Genomic DNA, 18,781 nt, shown 5'->3' on the forward strand with positions numbered 1-18,781 from the left:
TCAAAAAGATGACCTCTAAAAAAGAAAATTTATGCCACTTCTTCTGGTTGTGAATGATTCATATACAAATCCCAAAAGAAATCAAATATAGAAAAAAGCACCAATAGCAAGGGAACATGTCAAACCAAACTGGGACTACTACTGGCAAATGTGCCAATCAGCAGCAAGATGCATCATACATTAACAATACATTAGATGTGTGATGTAGCAAATATGGCCTTTTAGAGTTTGAAACTTTGTCCTTGAATTATGTTAAAACACAAGAAAAACAGTTCCATAATGCATAAGATGTTGGAATTGACACTGTACCACATTTAGTTACAGTTCATAACATGATAATGCCCATCATTATCATTATCATTGGCCAAGCTTTTGAGACCCAGAATCACAGAACAGCGGTCTAAATCTAAATCTGAAAATGAATCGTAAAGAAGAATTTAAGAGTTTTGCAGCTCCAAAACTGTGTAGTTTACGAATTGAAGTAAAAAGTAGTAATACTGGCTATTGCATTTCCAAACTACCTGACGTCACCTTTGTGGTCTCAGCTCAGACCCGTAGATGATTTACTGTACATGGAGCACTCAATCACAGTGTCTTAAAAGGTCCAAATACTGTCAACATTAATGGCTACAAGTTTCCAGCTTGGTCAATGAGCACATTTTAAAAAGTAATGCATTTACCATAAAAGTAAACCACGTAACCGTGTTCATCATTGGCTCCTCTGCAGCCTCCACAGTGACACCTACAAGGATTTTTCTTGACAACTTGCCTAATGTCACCTTGCACTGCTCGCCAAACTGCACCGTTACTGTATGAACAGTAGAAGTGATTGTGATAGGATGTGTCACTTTTTAAGGTCACAGTTTTACAAAAACCTCTCTCCATATTCTGGAAACTAAAACCCAAAAAGCTATTTCATCTCCTACAGTACAGAGTAACGGCATGTGTCTCTCTCTAATGGTGTGAAAAAAAATATGTCAAGAGGTGGTGAGCATAATTTCCTTCCCCCCTTCATTTTTACCACACATATTTTGTTTTCAATGACATTACGTAACATTCAATTCAAATTGCCATTTAAAGGTTGGTAATCAAAGCTGATTAAACCTACGCAAGCACGTTGAACTGCATGCATCTCAGAAAGTTGTTCTCTCTGTTAGCTCAGATGTTTCTTCAAACTGAAATACCTGCTTGTAAAGCTAGAACAGAGCATGCTTACACTGCTCATGCACATCGTGTAACCAAAAGTTGTCATTTGTCTTACTTTTTTAACAAAAAAAAGAAGTAGCTTAAGCTATAGTCACACTCTGTTCTTATATTGAAAATTTAAAGAAAGAGAAGTTCATGTATCATAGTTTATTTTCAGTGGCATAAGAGAAAATCCTCACGGGCATACAGCTTTGATTGTTTTGGATTCCCTGCACGTCAATATTGTAATACATTTGGAAACTCCAACGTTCCAGACACTGGTAATAAATATACATGGCAGTACATATATTGATCTCTTTGAGTCTGGGGAACATGGAAAAACTCCCAATAAATCAGTCGGTCATATGCAGTCTACAAGGTGACTTTTCCCAGTTTTTCTATAGGCTATTTATCCTGCCCGAAAAACAACATATGTAGAGAATGCCATTTGTTGTGTGTTGGGACGAGATTACATGATTAACTCAAGCATCTGTTCCAGTGCACATGATTTTAGCATGGTATTAAACAGTTAACGAAAGGAAGGTGCTAGTGTGAACTGCTCAACAGAAAGCCCAGAGATTCACCAACCATGGGAGGGCGTAATTTCAGCCAGCTGTGCCTTTTCACGTTAGTTCTTGCTGCTTTCCCCACCCCTCCCTCACGATGCAACTCCCTGATGCACTACGAATGACAGAGGAAAGGAAATTATCGAACACCAATACAATGAAGCTGTCTGGTAACTTAATAGGGCTGCTGAGTAGGGGCGCTGTGGCCATCTTGCTTTGAGGCGATAATGAGAGTCATCATTCCCTCTTGGGCTGGAAGAAAGGGGCCTCCTCTGTGGTGATGGTGTGTGCAAGTGTATGTGTTTTTGTGTGTGAGTGTGTGAGTGTGTGTTTGTGTGTGTGTATACGTGTGTGTGTGTGTGCACATGCATGTGTTTGTCTTTGAGCTTTTTTAGTCCATTGAGGCCCAATAAGCAAACAGCGCTGTGCTTTAACGAAGCCAGAGAGATCTCCTGTTGAATACAGCTTGGGAGAGATCTCTGAGAAATTCTGTTCATTAAATCAGACTAAAGTCCAAATATTGACTGTAGGGAGACACAACACATAGACTGTCCCATATATCTTATTACAGCTCCCTCAACCATTTATATGTTTGGGGAGTATGAAAGAAAGATGTCTCAGAGCGAAGATGAAAGTCACATTTGCTAATGGAACTTAACATGAATTGTGATCTAATAAGAGAAGCCGCAATGACGTAGTCGCACAAGCGACAAGGGGCTGTGTTACCAGCGGACTGGTAACAAAAGATTTTCTTTTTTCCTGTTAATTCAAATCACCTATGGGGTTTCCTTTTGATGAAATCGCATAAATTCAGGAACAATGTCTCCAAGCCGCTTCATGGACATTAAAGGGGTTCCTGAGGGATACCATCTGAGATATTTACATGTTGAACTACTGCATCTGTAACATTCTGATTAATTGTATCATTAGAGAGACAGGAAAAGAGAGAAAGGAGGAGAGAAAAAAAAGAAAGAGTCAGTTTTGCAGCACTCACAGTGTAGAGCAGGCTGCCAGAGGAACTTAACAGTAAGATTGTTCTATGCTTGCTTTCACTTTGTGACCAGGATTCTGTGAGTTTAACATAGTCAAACTTGGCCTGAGGATAGTATGTGTGACTGTGTAGAGGGGCAGGAGAATATGGCAGGCAGAGGTTGAAAAGGTTGATCTTGTGCTCACAGCCAAAAATGTGGGGATGAAGTATTCAGACTTTGCTAGGGTTGGGCAATGACTGCTGAATTGGCATATGACGATGTCCACATCATGATGGCGTCTTATGGGCTACTGCGACTGTATTTATCTGACGACGGATAAGCCTCTAATAAGTCAGTGAATATTTCCTGGCCAAGAATTCCTTTTCCTTGCGCTGCTCACTGTTTACAGTCCGATTAGCAACCTGAAATGCAAGACTGGAGTTGGAGTTGAGAGGGGACGTGTACAATCGGATTGTGGCATTCAATTTCAAACCAATAAAAAGCTAAATTATCGTCAGACAATAGTCAATGCATTTTGAGATTGCATTTAGGCCAATGCGTTCCGCCTCTTTGGCTCTCCACACGAACTGTTTACCTGCAATTAACCAAAGCCTGCTCCAATGTGATTAGTCAATACTACTCAGACTACAAACAGAAACCATAATTGCTTCCGATACCAAAATCTTGTCCCGTTGTCTGCAGATTCTGCATAAAAGAATGAATGTGGAATCTGTTTATAGAGATTATAAACATAGCAGTCTATTCATATCAAATAAAGCTGTTTACCAAGCACGTTCACAGAAAGAAGTTGTGGCTCTCTACTCCCATAATGCATGCACATTGGAGTATTTCTCTCAGCCGGTTGATCCCAGCTCAGGGGAGTTTAGGTAGGAGGGACTTCACTCCCCTGTGTTTACATTGTGTCTATACCTCCGTCTTGTTAGCTTTTCCCTTTTGTTGATGTTGGACCCAAGGGAGCACAACAGGTAATGAATTTTTAATGTAGATAAATCTAAGACTATGACTAATGAGAATATAACTGCAAGGCAATGATTTGTTGAACAACATGTTATGATACAGTTTTCTCCATTAGACTTTATAAAAAATGACAAATATATCCCACAATGCCCTGGCACAATGTCAAATTCACGGATCAATACTGTTTGCATATTTGTATATATGTATTTATAAAGTATTCGTATTTGTAAGCTAGAATTGATTTTTAGCGGTTCAGAATCTTTGCCCTTATTTGTTATGTATATTACAATCACTCAGCTATAGTTCACAGATCAATAACATCAGGGCAGCATAAAATATGCCTGAAAATGAGTATATTAAATATAGTTAGACTAATAATAAAAAATAAAAAAAGGTCCCCATGTTGATATACTGTAGTTGATAACAGAGAGTAAGAAAAACTGACATCGTTGAGATTCACCAGTGTGCAAGCAAACCTCCACCAACCCCCAGATGACTATCAAGCACTGTGTTTTTTAAGCATGGAGGTAATGAGACAAATACGTATTACTCAACTAGAAATGGCATGAATATTAGCATTGCATTAGGCTGTGAATTTAATGATGTTGTGGGTACAATGTCACAGTAACTAAGAGGCATAATATACTTATAACATTTTATAGGAAAGATGGAGAAGATATGGAGAGAGCAGAGTCCGTGTCAGTTCAGTGTCTAATGTAGAAGCATGCCTAAACGTAGATGGAGTCATGAATGACAAAATGATAGTGAATCTAACAAGTCATAACTGAGCTTAACATGCCATTGCGTGGGATGGTGAAGTAAATTGCTGTACAACATAATTTGAGTTTATTAAAAGTAATGACTGGTAGTAATGACTGGTATTAAGTGAAGCTATGGTGATCGTTTAGTGAGAAACGGGACCGTTAGTACTCACTAAAGGGGTGCAAGGGGTCCAATATTCAGGGTTCAGCTCGGCTCGCGGACGGAGGTCCAGATATTCAGGGTTCAGTTCAGTTCGGGCACGTGTTAATGTCCCCTTCAAGATTGGAAGAAAAAGTCTGTTAGTTTTTGCTTGGTTTTTCGTTCGTTTGTCATTTGTGGATGAAGACTTGTCAGCTGTAACAGCTCACAAACACAACATATTTGTATGGATTATCCCTCTGGTGCCAAGAAAAATAAACGTTAAATTTGTTATTAAACCTGTTTAACTCCCCTCAAATGAGCTTGATTCTGTACTGTCTTTACTGTCTTTTCATTGAATAAAGATATACGATTAGCGAAAAATCATTATCCATAATGACTATTCACAGTAGAGCGATTAAAGCATGCCAATTCAACATTCCACAACAAATTTCCTCAAAGAATTCCTGTAAAATGGAGAGCAACTTATATTCCAAATGAGGTTAGAATCCAGTTTTCCATGCCCTGTGGCACAAATGACAGGCCAGTGGAATAGACTGAATCTGTTGGGCCCCATGAGGTCTATGATGTATACTGTAATTATCTGCTGATTCTCAAAATGGCTGTGTGTAATGAGGCTATGCTGCATGAAGCCCCAGGCATAAATCACTGTCTTTAACTGACTTCCAGATGACCAACAACACCACGGAGCAGAAGCAGAGAGAACGGAGGGAACGGAGGGAATGGGTTATCTGGGCGGCAGCACTATATACTGTAGCATCCGACTTGTGCTTCTTATCAGCAAAGGCCATATTGTAAGCGGAACTTGCTTACTTAAGACAGTTTTCGGTCCCCTAAAAATAGTCAGCCCGCTTGCATTTATTCTCAGTCATTTATCCGTTTAGAGCATGTCTACGAAAATATTAACTGCTTGCAGCTTTATTTAACTATGCAACACAGGTGGAGACTTTTTACTGACGCTGTGTTCGGCTCAGCTATGTTGAATGGCACCATGCCAGTCAATCTGTCAGACTGTCTGCTGTCACTGGCATGAAACTGTTTCCATCGTCTGACTCACATACACAAACATAAACAGATAAACAACTACCATCCCCACCACAAGACACACAGGCTCAGTTAACAGTTATTTAAAGGAGTATTACTGGACCGTATACAGAATTGGATTGATTGTAACATACACTTCAATTCAACAGGATACAACAGCATCATCACGTTTCTCCCCAAAATAATATAATAAATAATGCCAGCCTTGGTGGGAACATTGCCATCAGCAAAAAACAAAAGGGAAGAGGACTGTTGTTTTATTACTGTGGCCGTTGCAATGCCAATTGGCATTTGAATTTTGGATTTTAAAGATACAATTGGACACTAACACCATGCCAAATTTGGCAATTGTTTTTCTAAGCCTTGTGTCATATTCAGGTGGCTGTTCATCTTACTTGAGGTGTGTTTTTCTGGTATGACTTTCAGTGTTAAAAACACTATGCCCTCACAAATTCTTCCAATTATTGGCGGAAGCTGAGGGAAATAGGTGAAAGAGAGGTAGAGCAATACTTGGAACCTTTATCTCATTATGCGTCGTCTTAATATATTCCACTTGTCTGTCACTCTAATTAATGGCGGTCCATCTCCATAAACCGCTCAGAATGTGAGATTAGTTATTAGTACCTAGGTGTTTATCACCGGTGGGATAAGTGACAGAGAGAGGAGAAGTGAGAGTTGGCAACATTATAATTGATCATTTTTCCGTCCACAATGTCAGAGTGATCCTTGGTTGCGGTGTGTAATACTGTCAAAGCTGACAACAAAACTAAGGGTGCATAAATGAAACAGGTTATAGAGATTGATTGACTGCTGGCAGTTACATGAGGTTTCAGTAACTTTCCATTAGCTGAAAATGCAAAAGTAGAACGTTTTGGATCGAAATGTTGCAGTGAAAGAAAAACGGGTATTTAAAGTGAGGGTCTACTTTTGATATGTTCAGCAGTTCGCCCATCTTTCCTCTTCATTTACCTGAAATTCCCATAAAAATTGATATCTGGAATTAACATGAACTGTCAGGCAACGAGATGTATTTAAACATATAGAAGTTCTGCCCAAAACATACTGCTGAATGGTAAATAGTGGTGAAGGTAATTTGGTCTCTTGGGGGTGAAATTGATTTGGTTTCCAATTTAATTGAAGCGGTACAGAGGCTGAAGGGACTGCTGAGGGTAGCATGACTGATGGAGAGTCCCACATTGAAAGTACTCCAGAAATGTACAGTGCCGTTGAGGGGACATTTGCAATACAAATGGAGAACAAAATGAGACTGAAATTGAACCAGTAGCGCATCATAATGCAGTCTGAACAGCCTATGGCTACTGACGTTTGGTAATTCTGTGGCTAGAGGCACGTTGTATCTATGCTACAGTGGAGAAGGGTTTGAGGAATTCATTTTCAGATGGTGTGAGTGGGACTGGCATTCGTCATGACCAGTTATAACACAACAGTCTGGACATTAAAGCCCCCTCCCAAAAAGAAGCAGATTTTGTCCTCTGTGGGAGATGATGAAGCTTTGTGACAAATGAATATATGGCACCTTATATTTGTGTGGGAGGATATACAGTTACACATTTTCTTACTGTGTTATTCATGTCCCAGAGAAACCATTGCTCAATACATGAACAGGTTAACTGATATTAGAAAAAGAGCCAGTCTGGACTGGTGGTGGACAGCAGGGACAGGGGGGGGGGGGGGCATCCACCAGCCATTTCCTGACATCTTCAGAGGGTGCTGACACTTCCACAGTTCTCATTTCACACATCCCAGTGCACAATTTGGTGGATGACAGTCATTCGCGCCACAAACACATTTATGCATGAATACATACTGGAGAAAAAGAAATGTCACATTTTTAGACAAGACGTGTTACAAGTATAGGTGTGATTAGCTGAGCCATACAAGCTGAAAAAATCCACAAGAAAACCTTCACACCTTCATATGTATACCTGCTCCACCTGTGCAGGGCTACTGGAGCCCATTCCAGCATGCACTGGGCAGGAGACAGGGTACACACTGGGAATTTTGCCATTCTGTTGCAGGGCTAGCACACGTCGATAGACAATGTTATCCATGTCTATGGGCAATTTAGAGTTTGCAGTTTTGCTAAACTGTTAGTCATTTAACTGCGGTAGGAGAGTGGTGCACATGAAACGCAACTTGATTCAAACCCAGAAACCCTTTGCTGTTAAATGATAGTTCAAACCACAGAGCCACTGTCCTACGTACTGCACCTCTCTTTCAGACTGAATAGAGTCAAGTTCATAGTGAGTCACCAAATTACCAAATGGGCATGAGTAGGAAAACACTCTACGACCATGTGGCTTTGTCAGCACAAAGCTCAGCCATGTGTCATCATGTGATTAGAGCTCTGGGTGTTCATGCCAAATTGAGTCTAGTTCCATTATCTCTGTGTCCCAAAAGTGTTTCCCATAGATGAGTGTCTCCTCAAAACTCTAAGCATTTGTACTGTAGCACATAAAGGACATGTTGTTAGCTGTTCTTCGGGAGGGACCCACTTTATATTTTGTTGAGATTTAGCTGGTGTTAGTATGCAGGACAAATGTGCTCACTGTAAGTTGCTTTGAACAAAAAAAATATTTTAAATGAAATTACAGGTGTATTAAGTATTACAATACAGTAGCTGTAAAAGTTCATGTTTGTCACAAGCAATTAGTGTTGCTTCGGATCACATTGGTGCCCCTTAAGAAGATGAACTTGTATGACCAATATGTAAAGGTGAGAATAACATCCTGCTGAAAGTCGCAGTGGGCCCGTGCAGCTACTCTGTTGAACGTGTTTGTACACTGTAAGCTGAAAAGATGAGTTTCATTAGGGGGATAAAACACTTTAATCAGCTTTACCATTAGTCTTCCCCTGCCAAGCCCTCCTTGTCACAGTAGTCCTTTAGTTCTGTTTAATTACCTTAGAGATACCACTGTATGCACTCTTCCTTGACATAACAGGACAACATTCATTTCTCAACAAGTGTTGTGCGTTTGTGTGTGTGCTGCTAAGAATAGAACATGATGTTTATCTTGTGACTAGTGGTAAGGCTCCGGAGGGGAAAGAAATGATACAGGGCGTGTTGTGTGGATGACTTATCTCAGCTCTTCGATCATTACTCATTTACTTAGCCATTTATTTTGTTAACTAATCACATCAGTATATTAAGACAATAAGTTTATTATTATGTAACATTTTAATAAGAAAATAACTTTTTTATGAAATGGATGTGAAGTTGTGGAATTTATAACTGGAGAACAAAGACAACTAATTAGAGTCTTCTGAACAGATAATAAACAACAAAGCCAAAATTAAACTTAGAGTAGTGTTAATAGTTTACACCTAAAGCAGAATAAAACCAATCACAGCATCATCTGACTTGTCTCTGGATATTGCCCAATATGGGTTAATATATTAAGCCTTAATCGCCCTGTGCTGGCACGGCTGTCTCCTGAAGTTTAAATGAGCCCATAAAGTGTTCCTGTGTGGGGAATCCTCCTTTGGACACCAGGTGGAGATCAGCTGAGCAGCAACCCCTAAACCAATATTTTGCCCAATGCACAGATGGGGTGCTGTTGGAGGATTTTGTAGTTTGGTTGCAAGGAAAGGCAAAGTTCTCAATGGAAAGAAAATGGAATGCAAGGAAGGAAATCGGGGATGATTAGAAAATGAGAGCGCACAAGAGAGTATTCATATTAAGCTGTTGAGATGGCTGGGCGAGAAAATCTGTGATTATTATTCTTTTATTTGCAAAGCTATGCTGCAATTGGCCCTTCCTTTGGTGGCGGCATTAAACTTTATGTTTATGGGTCCCAGTGTTAAGCCCATTTCCACGCTCCCCATTCCACACACTAAGTATTGACATTTCATTTAAGTTGACGACAGTGAGGAGGGTATTTTATGACAGAAATGTAATGGAAATGCATGCAGCGGGTATCGCAGTTAAAAAATATCACCCAATTACAAGGGCACGTTGCATAGTTGCAGAGTTAAGAGGGTGTGCATGATGCACCTCGGCTTTGTTCACAAAGAACAAAGGGAGAGGAATTCATCTCAGCACTCCGCCCCTCCACTCCCTCTGCTGCATTAAAACACATACAATGAGAAAATTCTCTAATGAAAAGCCTACTCTGTGTTTGTGAGTGCGACCCGCGAAAAATTATATAGAGCTCATGTTTGATATGATAATTAATAACACAAGTTTAAAAGTGCCCCTGCCACATGCAAATTAACGCAGACACAGCGTCTTAAGTGTGTTCAGCGAGGGGGAAAAAAATAAATGTGATACTCTGGATTGTTAACATGGTTATTCAATGAAGGTGCTTTGTGAGCGAATGGAAAACAAATTAGGTTAAAGTCTTGTGACAAGATAAATAAAGCCTTGATCAATTAAGTTGAAAAAAGACGGCGGTCCGGCACTCAATGGGGGCAGCCTTGCTGTTACAGTTTCATTCTTGAGCCACAGAGAAGCATTGATTCTCCCTGGCACCCTGTCCTTGTCATTACTGTCGATGCTGAGGCCAGCCCAAACCATTCTCAACAACCGCTAATGGCTTAAAGGAATTGAGCCGGACTTGTAGCAGAATTCTAATAAGCACATTTTATGAATTTGGAGTGCAGGGGCGAGAAGGCAGAACGCTGCACGTTGTCCAGAGAACACAGCGAATGCATTAACAAAAGTAGAGGCCATCTTGCAATGAGATCATACCAGCTGTGGGGGCAAATTGGGCCTTAAGCTTTAGGACCCCACTTCCTACCCACTACTTCAAGCGCCGTATAGGACCACACCCGACTTCCAACACGCCATTCATTTTGATCTCAACTACACACCTGTAAAGTTTAATGACTGCATTTTACACAATTGTGACGCTATCGCTGTGACAAAGTGTCTCCAGGACCATATTCTGCCTTGGAGACACACAAGGTGAAAACAATTTAGCAAACGCTGTCGTGGCTGGCAACAATTCTCTGCCATTACTGCACAGTTGGAACTAAGGCTGAAATTAGATTGAGGTAATAGAGATGCCAGTTTTTCTGATGAAACAGGTTGTAATAGTAATAATTGTAACCTGAATTAACAAACATTTCATCTGATTTAAAAGCTGATTCCTATCAACAACCCAAACTAATATGTGTCATTCGAGTTCAGTTTTCCTTTCTTTCTTATTTTTCTTCTTCGCCCTTCAAATATTCTATAAGAGAGCCTTTCAACCTCCAAGTGAAGAACTTCATCTCACTCTGGGTCTTGTCTGAGCTTCTAGCCTCAGAATAGAGTTACCCAGGGAGTGCTCCCCAAAGGAGCCATGTACAAAAGGAGGAGAAAGTTGTTGCAGAGCAGCACTTTTCCCTGAGATCAGTTTGGTTTTTAGTGGTCAGTCTGTTGAGCACTTTTCTGACCTTAATTTTCTTCTGCAGACGGTAGGTCTTGCTCCCTCTTCTTGAGAAAACAGTATCTTTTTGGATAGTTAAACTCTAGGCATCATTTAGTTTTCCAAATCATCCTTTGACTGTTATTTTGTTCCCCATGCTGAGACAAGTTGTGAGTGCAAAATAACATTAAATCCTTTCTATTATCTTAATTTATCTGCATCTCTAGCTGTAAATATTTATTTCTAATTCAAATAAACATTATGAAAAGTATCTGCTCTCTTTTGAGGCACTAACAGTCACCGTCGGTGTTGAAAAACTTTCTTTTTTCAAACAAGCTAAATATGTTAATTAATCTACTGTCAAACTTAAACTACTACAATCCAAAATTAAAGTAGTTAAAGTTCAGCATAAACAAGAAGGGAAAACAGGTGATCTGATAGAATCCAGTGAGAGAGGGATTGATAGAAACATAACGCTCTGTTTCATTGTAAGAGAAGCAAGTGACAGCTGTTTTACACAGCTCCACAACCGTCCCTACACAACACAGACATTTTCTGTCTGTCTCCTGTATGTCTCTATCCGTCTGCTTCTGTCTTTGTTTCTCCATCTAGTCAAAAGCTCTTTGTTCATTCTGGAACTGCTGCTCTGCTTCAAAAGAGCTCAGCGAATTGAAGGAGCCGTTGCAGTAAGAGAGCTGCGTTTAAGTCAACTGAGCATTCACCCTTGAGGCCGAGTAAAGCTTTTAACCATATAGGTCCAATTTACAAGGCCTGCAGACCCATTCCACCCCGCCCTACTAAATCTAGCACCGGACAATGAAGGGTCGGATAGTTGTAAGAAATAAAAGTAGCCTAAATCCATGGTATTCACTTTGTGAGTATAGGTTACAATGCAAACGGACATCATCTGCCATAATGTAAGAGCTACATAGAATGTGAGACATTATTCTGTAACCTCCTGCTCTGAGCGCATTAAATAACCTCCTTCCTTGAAAAACACTGACTAACAAGATCATGTCCTGTACAGCCTTCAGGTAGGACAGACTGTAAATGTAAACTGAATGGCAACTTCTCTTTTTCTGCGCCAACTTTTTGGGAATTTTTAGCAACAGAAGCAAGAGTGCAGGGCTCCAAGGACGGCAGTGTCGGTTCAAACCACTTTAATCCGGATGGAAGTAAGCTGAAGTGCTTTTTAAACCTCAGTTTAGAGCTAAACAGATAAGCTAACTAAACTGATAAAACATTAAAAAAAGACGGTAATTGCATGCAACATCTTAACGTACTATTGCCTGTGCTACTCACTCATTATCCATGTTATAATGAGTGGCACAGGAGAACATGATACTCAAAACCAAGGAGCCAAAATGTTCCACAACTGCAGGTTGTCGAGTTAACAGCTGAAGTCTGTGCACTTATCAGTAGCCAGCTCCTGGTGACATAATGTAATACGACTATTACTGGATGTATAAAACGTTACACATGTCCTTTACAGTCCTCTAGCCTTAATTGTTGAATGTTCACTCATTAAGTAGAAAAATGTGAACCCGATGAGCCATGTGTGCTCCCACCTGCCTTTCAGACATAACTTGTCCCTGTTAACGTTCTCCTCTGTCTCTCTCTCAAAGAATAACCGTATCAAATCATGAAATGGTAATAATATCGCTGTGAAATTTGCAAGTGGAAGCAGTTGTTTTGTTCTGTGTTTTTTTTTTCTTTCTTTTTCTTATCAGACACTAGTAGTCACAGTTGGGTGCCGAATGTAAGGCGGGTACCCACATGGCTCAAACAAAAGCCTCACGATAAGACACTGATAGTCAATTAAATATTCATCAATTGGTTGAAATGATTCATAGATCTGTGTCTGTCAGCATGCAAATGCTGCCTGAGAATGTTTATGTTTAAGTGGTGGGGAGAGTTACAGCTGATGGAGTGAGAAAATACTCGTATTTGTCAGCACTTTAAGAAATGTGGGACTAGTATAATGGGGGTATGAAGTCTTCTTTTCTTTATTTGAGCGGTCTGTTTTTCAGTGGTTTTAACACTAGAGCAACTTAGAAAGTCATGATGTTCATGCGTGAGGTTATTTATTGTCTCAAAAATGAGAATCCCTAAAGTAGTTATATAAACACTGAACATTTTACATTGCATAGTTCCAGTATATACATTTTTCTATTAGTGGAGTTGGGTGTGTGAGTTGGAGTGGGTCTGGTGGGGAGCAGAGAGAAGCTGTTTCATTTCACACTCACTGATCAAAACATGACATTTCTGTAGACATATGCCAACAGAATAAACATTTTCTTTAGAGGCTGGGTGCACAAGCTAAAGTGATTAAGTATATTAAATGAACAGGAGTTTTCAAGAGTTGCCATTGGCCTAGAGATGTGTTCCTGGCATATAATGTCTGTCAGACATATTTTCTGTCATCAAGCTGTCCAAACCCTTTTCGAAAAGTCCAACAATTATGATATAAATCCCATCCATGCAGTTCTTTTTCTTGCCTAGGGTCAGGTAAAACGATGTTCATCCGTGGAGATGATTGTATTAATTATTTCCTCATGTCTTTAATTGAAACACAGTCCGACAGCTTTGTTAATGGATAGTTTATAGCTTTATTTCTATGTTTTTGTTGGTCCTTATAAACGACAGCGTTTGTATTTTTCTGACGAATGTACACTTAGGTTGGCTGTCTTAATAATTCCCATGCTTACCGGTAAGATGCACAATTGATGCCTTTAAAAAAGTTTAGCAAAAGAAAACTAATTCGGATTGGAAACATGACCGTCATTTTGTATGCTGTATGCACAATGTCTTCTGTGATGACACCAAGGTGAAGTTAGATTATATGGTGGTCCTGTACAATTTTTTTTAGCTGCAGTTTTGAATTGCAGACTGAACTGATTTGCGTTGCTCTCAATGGTCTCCCCAGGATGTTTTGGATACAGAAAGTTTCTTAACAGTCAACATGCACAGAAAAAAAAGAAAACATTCTTACAATTTGAGATGGACTCCGTGCTTGCTGTTGTGCATTCAAATGAGACACTGAGGGGATCATTATCCTTGCTGATGTAAACATCTCTCTCAAGACTGAACTGTATCTGAACATAAGGTATTATAGTTACAGTTAATCACTTGGGAGGAAAGCCTTCCCTGTTTTTTTAGCTATGTCAACATCCACGGCATCTAAAGTTGGTGGGTATGAACTTTATTTGTTTTGGATATAAGTTGCACCATTAATGTGGATTGCACATCGTGAAAGACCCTTGAGATCAATTTTAAAGATGTTTTGCAGTAATTATACATCTTTATCATCAGATGCGTTCCCTTCCACACAGTGTTTCTGTCTCTGAACGTGATGCAAGTCAAACACAGTGATTCCAGTGCTTGCAGGGGGAACATGTAAAAGCTAGCTAGACGGCGGACACATTTGCATGCAAACAATCCTTATTAGTCACGCTGAAGTGACGTTATTTCAACCAGTAACCCAGTTTGCATGCATCATTTGATAGCCATGTTACTTTATTCAGCGGGCTGAGATTCAATTAGATCCAGCCTGCATCATCCTAAAAATCTGATTTAAAAAAATCTGTGATTGTCTGACATTCAGCGACGTTAAGGTATATTTATTGCATTGTTCCATGAATCACAATGCTTATCTTATCTAAAATGTCATAGTAAGGTGATACATACTAATTAAAGTCACTGCATAGTGTGTGATGTGTTTCAGTCAGATTATTTTGTGCATGTTTATGTACTGAATGTGAACTAGAGATGTTGCACTGCACTGTTAACACATTATTTGTTGATGTATACTTAAAAGAAATGGTTATAGTTTAGCTTTTTATAATCATATTATTGCAGATGCATAATCCTCACAAGATGCCATTTGACAGCCTTAAGTATATGCACTTAATTCTGTCTCCAATATTTCTCCTTTTGATGCAGAATAGAGTACAGTAGCATAAACAAATGTCATCCTAAGAGAAATGCTGCAGCTGGAATTAAACAATGACTAAGCAGAAGATTAGATAAGGGGGAACTAGCATAAGATGTAAAGTCATGTTCTAACCTTTGAAGCTACTTTAAGATTTTGAAGGATTTTATACATCACAGATAAGTATCTTGTTAACCATCCTCCAGGGTTTGAATGTCAAAAATACCAAATTTACTGTAATTAAACACTTTCTTATATCAAAGGAGCATCTGCCAGCTTCATCTGTGGGTTGCAGTGCACCTTCTCCTCATGAATATGTAAAGCAACAGTGAACCTGAAAAAAAAAATATATATATATCTACCTAAAGCCGAGGGCCAAAAACAGCCTGGTAATAAATCACAAAGCGATAAGAAATAATATTAGATTCAAATGAGTCAACAGTAGTGCCACATAAGGACATCCACAATTAATAACAGGAGACGTCAGATGTTATCTGCTCTGGTCAATCTCTAATGTCGGGGAATTAGATGAAGTCAAGTGTGACAGCAGAGCTAATGTTCCAGATAGATTATCTCCAGGCTAGCGTCGGCTAACTCAATGGTTCCTGTCAGTGTCACCAAGGTTTACAGCTAGTATAAACCTGCAGGATTTTGAGAATCTAGGGGTTCATGGAAGGAGAAATGGAAGTGAGAGAAAAGATTTAGTAGGTCAGCAGTGCTGCAGATGACTGCCTTGAGAACAGTATTATCACTGTTAGGGTACCAGGTCTGATTTGAGGTGAAAAGGGAGATGCATATATGTTTTTGATGAAGTTAAATCTGCAAACGCATTTTGATATTTCTTAAGAAAGTTTTGGAAGCAGCAATAGTACTACTAATTGCAACCAGAGGTAAAAACAGTACCTTTAGAAACATACTTTGTGCGTTATAACTGTTTTTATGTAATCATTTTGGACAACTATACAATTTTCAATGTGGTTCACTTCATCTTTCAACAGCTTGATCTGTTTTCAGCTTCGCACAGTAAACACTCACAATTTCTGGTCAGGGAAAATACAGTTGAATGTTTCACTTGATATTGCAGTATTGATTCGGCTTCATACTTTAGACAAATGTCTTAGGCCCTAAAGGTAACAAGAGGAAATAAAAAGGGAAAGAAATCACACATCCAAGTTCTCAAAGCCTTTGGGAAGAAATTAAGTTCAGTTAGACTTTAAAAGGGCTGTTAGATGGAAGAAGGCTAGATGTGATTTTGCCATCAACCTTTCACTTGTTCCTCAATCTCCTTTTGCAATAAATTCTAAAAGCTGCAGGTCTCTGGCTCTCCCTCTGTTCTGTGCCATAAAGCAGTTTTCATTGCAATGAATGCAATCCGGCATATTATCCATGAAATCCAACCCTAGAGCTAGGGGATGTGAGAAGCACTGTAGAAAGCTGTAGAGGCTGCCAATCTTCTAATTGTACTACTATCTCATAATTCTTTGTAACATGTCAGAAAAGTGGAGTTGAACATGAAGCACCTTTGAACATTTTCAATAATAATGCAGAAAAAAAGAGCCGGCAAGATATAGCAAATTTTAAGACCCATACAGTCTTAAAACGTGTACCCAACCTAAGATATACCACAAGAAAAAATAAAAGAGAAAAATAACTGATTTGAATCTCTTTTTATAGTTTGTTACAGTGCATGAAACTATGCAGAAAAGAGAGCACAACGATTGTAAAAGACCCTGGACTGAAAATCGCCGGGGCTGGAAAATTCAGGGCATATCTGTCTTGTGGCCACAATACTATGAAATAAAGTAATCATTAAAATGTTGGAGCCACACTCCACTTGCACCTTCATTTAAGGTTATCTGGGGAACTTCTAGCAGCACCATGAATTTTCTAAAAATGTAATCCCGTTTCATTTGTCACACTATTCAGCTGACCTACAGGTGGTGGTAAGGCCAAAATATGCTATGAGTCAAAGAAGACTGCAAGCCAAAGATCATGGATACAAATAATGCAAATGGTCCACCCTACAATTTGGTCGAAATATCGATATGAAGGTATCTGGTCATAAATATGTGTCAAAAAAGATTAGATTTTCTCCGTATTGCCCAGCCCTAGATATTGACAGTGCTTGATTAAGAATACTTTAAAAATCAGCTTTGCAAATCTTTTCATAAGGACTGGATGTGATTGATAGACGTGAAAGAAAAATAAGTTGGATTTTGAAAATAATAATAATGTAATAATAATGAATGTAGAGAGATAAGAAATCTCCACAGTGTCCCTGTTAATTTGGGGACAAAAAACGTCATCATCTACACTACAGAGTCTGAGATGTGCTGACTCTTCGTCCCTGGAATGGGTCAAGATACAAAAACACTAGATACCTAATGTCCCATAATACAACTGGAAAGGTGGCTTTCCTTAGACTCTCCCCACCTGGTGGATGAACTCACCCTCCAAACTCTATGTCCTATTTTAACACAGACTTTCTGTTTAGATGTTTCAAGCCCAATTGGAGATAACCCTGATGACATCACTGTGACATCACCAGGGTTATTTTCTCAGACTTTTGCAGGCCTGCCTCAGATCCACAGAGGACATCATACAACTATTTTCACAGGTTGTGAGGAGAAGTAGTTCCCCTCATGAAAGGTAAGCTGATTATATCTATAAAAACAGTGTACGCCCTTTAAAGTGTCTCTCATATTATCAAACTGTTTCGGCTAGGCCCAACCGGAAAGTCCTGATTGTATTTGCTCCTTGGTTTCTCCTGGGATTTTGGTCTGCCCACAGGCCTCTAATTTAGTCCTTTGCCTGTCTTATCATATTGAAGAATCAAACAGAGCAAATAGAAAGCATTTTCCATGGGGATGTTACTTTCGCAGCGGTACAAACAGAAACCACTCGCTGTTGCCTCAAACTACACTTAGAATTGTAAGATAACTTGTCAGGTGCGATTATTGTTTGTATCAGAACTATATTCTTCAGAGTTAACATTAAAAAAAATATCTCCACTTCTGTATTAGCTCGCTTTGATCTTCCTGCTCACATTTGTTTAAGCCTGGAGCCTTTTATGCTGTTGATAATTCGATTCGTTATACTTACTTTTCATTTTTCAGTGATTTCTCGTGCAGTGTTTGTTTTTCAGGTTCCATCACTCCAGCTGTGCAAGCCATAGAGAGTGGACCTTGATCATCCTCTACATATCACACTGACACACACACACACACACACACACACACACACACACACACACACACACACACACACACACACACACACACACACACACACACACACACACACACACACACACACACACATTCTTCCAAACCCTATAATAATGTGCAGATCTGCTGTAGTGATCACTGTCTCCCTCCTCAGAGATACTTAATGCCTAAATCTCTTCCTAACTGGCAGGGAATCACATAATTGGCCGTGGTCCATTTGCTCACCCGCGTGTGTGTCCTCTCACTAACAGCAGATTTTAATGAATCGGTTTTACAGTGATTAGAGCTCCTGGCTATAGGGAGGTCAGGGAGGGAGCGAGCGACTCTGACCACCAACAGACAGCCAAGCATGGGCGTCTGTAGTCTGCGTGGTCTGAGCCCAGTGTGATGGGCTTAATCAAAAACGCTGCAGTTTTCTCTCTCCCTGAAATAAACTCTCTGTCTGCCGTGTCACTGCACCGTGCTATCGCTTTCTAAGAATATGCGTCACTATCTTTCTCTTTGTCTGCTCACGCAAACACATAAACACAGACCCTCCGGTACAGTATATCTCTATTTTCCTCCTTGCCATAATGCTATTAGCCTC

General features: G+C 39.6%; 1 protein-coding gene across 1 annotated transcript in view; it reads right to left on the reverse strand.

Moving 5' to 3' along the window:
• LOC129106361 (protocadherin-9) overlaps positions 1-18,781 on the reverse strand; it is a 183,695-nt gene that overhangs the window by 130,149 nt on the left and 34,765 nt on the right. Inside the window, 1 exon segment of the mRNA XM_054617753.1 lies at positions 4,635-4,736. Coding sequence (XP_054473728.1) covers positions 4,635-4,736 — 102 coding nt within the window.

The sequence above is a fragment of the Anoplopoma fimbria genome, chromosome 2, assembly GCF_027596085.1.
Source record: "Anoplopoma fimbria isolate UVic2021 breed Golden Eagle Sablefish chromosome 2, Afim_UVic_2022, whole genome shotgun sequence".
NCBI lineage: Eukaryota > Metazoa > Chordata > Actinopteri > Perciformes > Anoplopomatidae > Anoplopoma > Anoplopoma fimbria.